The sequence below is a fragment of the Tribolium madens genome, unplaced genomic scaffold, assembly GCF_015345945.1.
Source record: "Tribolium madens isolate multiple individuals breed KSU strain unplaced genomic scaffold, Tmad_KSU_1.1 Scaffold_71;HRSCAF=194;Tcas5.2_LG6, whole genome shotgun sequence".
Classification (NCBI taxonomy): domain Eukaryota; kingdom Metazoa; phylum Arthropoda; class Insecta; order Coleoptera; family Tenebrionidae; genus Tribolium; species Tribolium madens.
In genome coordinates this window covers 2,218-10,234 of record NW_025401041.1, presented here as the reverse complement: position 1 = coordinate 10,234, position 8,017 = coordinate 2,218, and the positions used below count along the sequence as shown (strand labels likewise).

At 37.5% G+C, this 8,017-nt stretch overlaps 1 protein-coding gene across 1 annotated transcript; it reads left to right on the top strand.

Moving 5' to 3' along the window:
• Positions 1 to 5,962: 5,962 nt before the first annotated feature.
• Positions 5,963 to 7,111, top strand: LOC123009092. Its single transcript, XM_044405217.1, is given in 1 exon segment — positions 5,963 to 7,111. A coding segment is annotated over 1 exon segment (1,149 nt).
• Positions 7,112 to 8,017: the final 906 nt, after the last annotated feature.

Sequence of the window (8,017 nt, the reverse complement as noted above, 5' to 3'; positions counted from 1 at the left end):
CTCACCGGCACAAAATTCGATCCATAATTTTTATTTAATTTTTCTCAACTAATTCTTGTTCTACAAGGCAGCAATTTTTTGAGAACTTTAAATTACACATTTTAAAACAAGTATAAACAAAAACCAGCTTAAATTAAATAACATTTTTTTTATTTTTTCAATAACAAAAAAAAATGCAAAATTTTACGAAAACATTAAATTCTGAATTAATACCTAATAAAGACCTAAACTGAACTTTAATATTGTATGTTGCCTCTCCTTGCACGAATTACAGCTGCCATTGTTCTTGGCATTCCTTCAATAAGATTTTCAATCGCTCTTTAGTCAATTTCTTCCCAAATTTGGGTTACTGCCACACTTAGCTCTCTAAAATTTACAGGAGCAGGAACTCTGCGTCGAACCTTTCTTCCCACCATGTCCCAAATGTGTTCAATAGGATTTAGGTCAGGACTTCGCGCTGGCCATCTCATACGTTCGATTTCAACCTCATCTAGGTATGTGTTCACGTTGCGAGCAGTGTAAGCACGTGCATTATCGTGTATAAAAATGAAATTTTCACCAATAAATGGTATATAAGGCACAACATAGGGTTCCAGAATGTCTCTGATGTACCTATCAGCAGTCATTGTTCCTCTGTCTACAATGACTAATTCGGTACGAGCTTCCAAACTAATGCCACCCCAGACTATAATAGAGCCACCTCCAAAATTCAGCCTTGCACTGTGCAAATCTTTCTTCTGATCGTCGCCAAACTCTTTGTCGTCCATCTGGAGAATGAAGACCAAACCTCGACTCATTAGAGCAAAGAACTCGGCTCCAATCAGCAACACCTCAATGCTCATGTTCATGAGCAAAACGTAGTCGCTCGACTCGATGTTCTCTGGTTAATTTGGGGCCATTTGCTGGTCTCTTTGCAACTAATCCTTCTTTCTTGAGTTTTCTTCTTACTGTTCTTTTGCTTATTGTCACACGTCTTACCTCTTCTAACAAGTTACGATCACGAACAGCTGTTGTGTCCCTATTTCTCAATACTTGCAGTGTAAGAAAATGATCATCTCGAGCTGTGGTACATCGCTTTCTTRCTGAACCAACTCTCCTAGTGTAGCCCCTAGTTTCGCGAAACCGTTCTAGAGCTCTCTGCACCTTACACCTCGAAACTCCAAGAACTCGAGCTGCGTAATATTGCAATCTACCATCTTAAACTAGTTTTGCCCTAGCCGCTTCCTTTGGATTTAACACCATATATACTTTTAGAAGGCTAAATTACTTTTATGCTCTGCAAAAAATGACAAGAATAATGCCAAAGGYTATTAAAATAGGTATCACGATAAAAGAAGATTGGAAAAAAAAGTTAAAAAAATCCTCAAAATTTTATCGCGTGCTCATTTTTGTGTTTGTTGGTTTTAACAATAGTTAGAAATATATCTTATTTCTGTTTAAAAGTTCTCTGACCAAAAGAAAAAAAATAGAAAACGTTTTCGAGAAAATAAAGTATGGATCGAATTTTATGTCGGTGAGTGTATTATAGTTTTTGACATATGTCAATTTTTTTGTCAAAATTTTCACTTGCAGGGGTTCATTCAAAACATCACAGCTCTTGAACCCTTTGCGATAAGTGAATATTTTTTTTTGCATTCGAAAACCTAAGGTTCGAATTTTCAAAATTGTCGACTGTCAAATTGCAAGGCTAGTATGATTTTTTGAAAATGTTTATTAACAAACAGCTATAACTCAGTTTTTCCAAATGAAATGACTTTTTTTTGTCAACGGCAGTCAAAAGTAAATCAATTTGTAGAAGGACTTTTATGAATATGTCCTATACCTATCTCTTACAGTTTTTGAAATAATCACAAAAAACATGTTAATGTTTTTATTTTTATAGTTAATCACGTAGGCTTTGGAAAAATACAATAAGATATGCCATAATTAATACAGATGTTCGATATGTTTACCATTTTCAAACAGTCCAAAACTCGATGGTGAACTGATTTGAGTGGCTTCCATTATTTCATTTGGTTGACAATTATTAAATGCCGTCTCAATTCTTGCCTCAATTCTTCGTAATTCCGGATGGGTGTTGTGTAACCTAATAAATCCTTAATACGTCTTGATCAGTTTCCAAAGCCTACGTGATTTACTATAAAAATAAAAAATAAAAACACGTTTTTTTCGTCATTATTTCAGAAACTGTAAGAGATGGATATAGGAAATGTTGATAAAGGTCCTTCTACAAATCGATGTACTTTCGATTGCCGTTGAAAAAATGGGGTCATTTTATTTCAAAAAAACTGAGTTATAGCTGTTTGTTAAATATCATTTTCAAAAAATCATATAAGTTTTGCAATTTGACTGTTAACAATTTTGAAAATTTTAGAAAACTCTTCGAATCTTTGCTTATCAAATGCAAGAAAAATTATTTACCTATCGCAAACGGTTCAAGAGCTGTGATGTTTTTAATAAACCTCTGTAAATAAAAATTTTGAGCAAAAAATTGACATATGTCAAAAACTATGACCGATAAGTACTAACAACAAGGTATGTACGTTTTACTCAGTTTGGAGAGGAGAATTCAAAAATGCAATCAAAATAAGTGGTTACCATTTAAAATTTCAAAGTTGGCGTCAATTTCTCCTAGTTTCGGAAGTTCAGCCATTTTGAAAATAATTTAATTGAACTTAGACTGGTCGATTTGAGTTATGTACAAAATTTCACATTTCTATCTACATTAGAAGTTAAAAAGTTTCTAATATAGGCCCTAAAAGAATCACCTTGTATAATAAAAAAACATAAAATATAAAAAACATTTCAATATTTTTTTAGAAAAAATCATTATTATTGAATTATTAAAGCCTTTTTTTGGCTATTGCAGGCCGTCCTCTCTCCCTTCTCTAGCCCAAGAGGTACACTTTTCGTTTCAATGGGCACCTTGCTTGTCCCAAAATGACTAACGTACTTAAAGAATGTTTGCATGTGTACTGTTTCAAAAAACTTGCGCTAGGGCACCGAGACATCATCTTACCATTTTCCGAAATACAAGTTATTTTTATAACTTTCTAGGCTTTGAGAAAATTATCGAAACATTCCCATTTCTAATAGGTATCCTTCCAGAGTTGCACTTCTTCTTGAGTCAAGACTTCAGCAGCACTCGTTGATTTTGTATAAAAGATGTTTTTTTCATGTTCTTTTTCTTCAAACATTTTCGGTTTGACTTTCACCCATTGATAAGCATCAGTCCAATTTTTTGTTGTTAATTTTATGCTTGAAGCAAATGACTTGTGATTAGGGTTTTCTGGATTACGTTTATATGACCATTTTTCGACCAAAGAATTTCTCAAAGCTTCCATAAACTGACCCACTGGAAGCTGCTCTTTCTCAGAGTATGTTCTTTTTTTATTATGGAATTTGTTGATTCCAGGCCATTGTTAGTGCTTGGAAATTCATCACACGCATCTTCATACCAGAATCGATGCATTCCGAGCCATGTCTTTTCAAAACATGAATGAAGCATTGAAGTCTTCTAGCTGGTGGTCTAAATACTGCATTAAATCCGTTTGTGATTGCCATACTTGCATCTGCAAGCAATACATTTGGTTCCCAAACAGTTAAATGTAGTTTTAAACACGACTCTTTCATTGCATTAAATATAAATGCAAAATCAACTTCTATTTCATTATAACAGACTGGGTGAAATACTCTACATAAGTCGTTCCGACGACTAGGACAGGATAACCCTGCCAAACCAATTTGTATGTGGCATCGGCTTGGATTTTCTTGGTAAGTGTAAGAATTTGGAGAAGTCTTTTGGTGGACAAAACATTTTTTCAAATCGTCGTTACCTAAGCCTGTGTTATCAACTGCTAATTTAAAATCTAACATTGAGTAAGGTGCATTTAAACATTAAGCTAATCACTATGAAATGATCTATTTACCTAAACCAAATGACTGATCCAAATTATTTAGAATTATGTTGTGTTACTACACCAGTTGTGCAATTCTCCTGCAGAAATAGTGTATGATCCAAGAATTTGAGCGTAATGAAGTTAGAAATGTTTTGAGCTGTGATTTCACAGGTGCTTGCTGATTTCGGCTGTGCAAAGCTGCAATGATGATGATGACTACCAGGGCACTTAATTTTTGAACAATTAAGCCGACCTTGGTGATCTGTCGATCGATGTCGAGATTCACGAATTAGTAAATTTTTTTGGCGACTTACCCAATTCCCAATTACTAGTATCACGACGTAGGGGTAGACCGTTCTCGCAGGGGATGAGGGTACCGCTTTTTTGGCACTAATGGCACTTACGAGAGATAAAAAGAATCTGGTTACGATGTTAGACTAAAACCCTCGAAGTCTTGAAGTCAACTTGTTTCTTAACTCGAACTCTCTGGTCCATCTACCCGTGACCCTTATGGGAATGGAGGGGGTGTCACCAAACGGTAGGGACCAATTCGTGAATCGAGTTAACCGCAATTCTCGTGAAATTTTGATTTTGGTCGTGCAACCATCTTAAGATTATTTATTACTATTCTAAAAATTATACAATAAGTACTATGTACACAACAGATGGCATTGGGCTTTTTTAATTCCGTCATTTTACAGGGTGCGCCAGAACTCGCGCCCCAGAGAAAAATGTCAAATGCCGGCGGCAACGGGTCGCCAAAAAGTGCAGCTGAAGAAGTAACTTTTGCTTGCATAAGAAACTTGAGAGACTCTTAATTCCACCAATCCCTAAAGGGCACCTCAGGGTGTGATTGGAAAATTATATCCGTTGCTAGGTTACAAAAATAATACCAATTTACCCAGAATTTTAAAAAATAGCTGGATTACTGTAATTGTCTGTCATGTTTTTGACATAACATACTATTTTCGAATATTTTTCTCGCTGAAGATGCTGTGCACAAGTATAATGAGACGAAATCGTTGAAAATTTTTGAAAACTCGATTTCCATTGCGATGAACCAACAACTATTTTAATACTTTTGGATGTTTTCTTCAGAAGCATTGTTCCTCCTTAACTTTTTCTTCGATATGACACAGACAACAAGCCGAAAACTAATGCGAGTTAGATTAACCAGAAAGACAAAAATGTACGCCAGTTTCTTTACTTTATTGCAAAACTAACAGAAAAATGTACTTTTTATGAGAATTTGTGCTTGAACAAAACATGTTAGGATAATTTTTACTCTCATAATTGTAGATTTACCAAGGTATTTTTGTTCGGTAGTGTAATTGTAATCTAAAAAACACATTGCACTAAGACCCCTTGCTTTCTTTTTCATTAAACGATTCACAAGGGTATTGCAATATTGATACTGAAATTAAACAGTCCACAAATTTACTGAAAATCATTGCTGAAATGCTCCCGGAAAAAAAGCATTTGGAATATTTTCAGTCAGTCCACAAATTTACTGAAAATCATTGCTGAAATGCCCTCGGAAACAAAGCATTTAAAATTTCCTCTGTCCTAATACGAGTATGTCAGTTATAATGACTACAACTTCTCTGATGCATCTACTTAGTGCTATCTTAAAAAATCAAGAAAAGCTTTCTCATTTTCAACTATGCGCGCCGTTCTGAGAACATCTCTAATTTCTTTTCGGTTTGGAAGAACTTGACCCTGGCAATGGCCTTCAATGTGACCTTATAGCATGGGCGATTTTTGTCAGGAAAACGTCCGGAAAATATCCTAGCTGCCTTCCTGGCGTTACGCCAACACTTCCCAAAAATGGTTATTATCTCCAAATAATCAGCGGCTAATTACATGGTTAAAACTTAAACCACACAATTGACATCTAACACAAATTCAAACCATTACACTCGTGTACAACCTCTTCGGGGAGAAAAATATTCCAAAATAGCGTGTTATGTCAGCACAGGACAGATGTGAAAATTACAGTAGACCAACTATTTATTGAAGATTCTAGGCAAATTGGTATTATTATTGCAGTGGTAAACAGAAGAATGAAAGTTCTTGGAAAAGGCAAAGGTTTAGGGTATGTATGGATCGACTTGGAGGGATGTATCATTTGCAGTTGTTACATCTCTCCAAATGTCGAGGCAAGGTATTTTGAGGACATGCTCTTGGAGCTGACTCAAATGGCAAGTATACACAACGGGAAACCGTTAGTGGTATGTGGGGATTTTAATGCTAAATCACCAGAGTGGGGGGGAGATTTCCAAAACCCCACAGGGCGAATGATGGCAGAATGGGTAGCATCAATGGACTTTGTGGTTCATAATGATGGTGAGAAACCTACGCTAGTGAGGAGAGAAGGTTGCTCGTARATAGATCTCACACTGAGCTCAACTAATGTAGCGAGAAGGATAAAGAGATGGAAAGTCGAAGAGGAAGAAACTCTTAGCGACCACCAATATGTAACATTCGAAATCGAGTCAGACAACAGACGTCGACCTAGGAGAAACATTTCCGCTAGTGTCAGTTCGAGAAATCCGTGCTGGCGGGTAAAGGGTATGAACTTTGAGTCTCTAGGCCGGAGTTTTATGGAAGAAATGCGAGCTAATGAGACACCTAGCTATTTGGACATGGTCGAAGCTATTAAAAAGGCTTGTGACAAAAATTTGCTACGCCGTAAACCGGATGGTGGCTCTAGGAGACGCAGTGTCTACTGGTGGAATAGCGAAATTGCTAAGGCAAGGGTAGAATGCAATCGGGCGCGAAGGAAAGCAATGCGCCTTAATGCGAGACGTAATAGTGTAGAAATGCTGGAGGCAAACAAAATCTACAAAGAAAAACGTAAAGTCTACCGAACACTCATCCGGAAGGCTAAAGAAGTCAAATGGAACGAYCTCCTTGATGACCTTGAAAGGGATCAATGGGGTCTCGGCTACCAGATTGTAACCAAAAAACTGGGCCTGGGAGGTGGACAAGCTGCTCTCAGACCAGCAGACAAGAGACACATAGTGGATGTGCTATTTCCGAAGCACCACACTATGCAGTGGAACATCGCCGGTGACGGCGAAATCGAGTATTTTACTCAAGTTGAGATGAAGCGAGCAGTTGGCAAGCTAAAGCTAGGAAAAGCTCCTGGTCCTGACAACATTCCCGTTGAAGTGATTAGGGCTGTGGCTAATGGAGAGGGTGTACAATAACCTCTTGCATGCAGGAAATTTCCCAAAAGAATGGAAGCAAGCCAGATTGGTATTGCTAACAAAGCCTGGAAAGGAGGGCAGCAGTCCTAGAGACTACTGACCGCTATGTCTTTTGAATGTAGTGGCGAAACTGTTTGAGCAGTTGATACTACTCAAACTGCGCCAAGAAATTGATGAAAGTGGTGGACTGAGCTCAGAACAGTTCGGTTTCCAAGAAGGAAAATCAACACTTGATGCGATAGATAAAGTGATGGAATTTGCCAAAGAGGCCAATTRAGGAAGTACAAAGGCTAAGAAGTGGTACGCCCTTCTTACTTTTGATGTTCGTAATGCATTCAATTCTGCATGTTGGAGACACATAATGGAAGCTCTCAGACAGAGAGGAATTTCCGAGTACCTGAGAAGAGTGATAGGAAGCTATCTTTCTGATAGGAGTATTGACCTAGGAGATGGACAGGTAATACAAGTAACGAGTGGTGTGCCACAGGGTTCGGTGTTGGGCCCGACTTTGTGGAACATACTGTACGATGATGTTCTTCGGCTAGAATTGCCAAAAGAAGCGAAATTGATTGCTTATGCAGATGATCTTGCATTGGTTGTGAAGGAAAAACGTACCCAAGATTTGYTACGACTTGCAGAGTATGTGTCTGATCTTATCGGACAATGGATGAAAACGAAAGGACTAGAAATGGCTCCTGAAAAAACAGAGGTTGTCATGCTAGCTGGCGGGAGACGTCCAGAGAAAGACCTGTCCTTCAAGGTAGAGGGGGTCACTCTGAAACCACAGAAAAAAGTCAAATACTTAGGTGTTGACATAGACCAAAGAATGTCATTCACTCATCARGTGACAAGAGTGGCTATGAAAGCTGAAGCATTAACGGCTACTTTGAGCCGCTTAATGCCAAA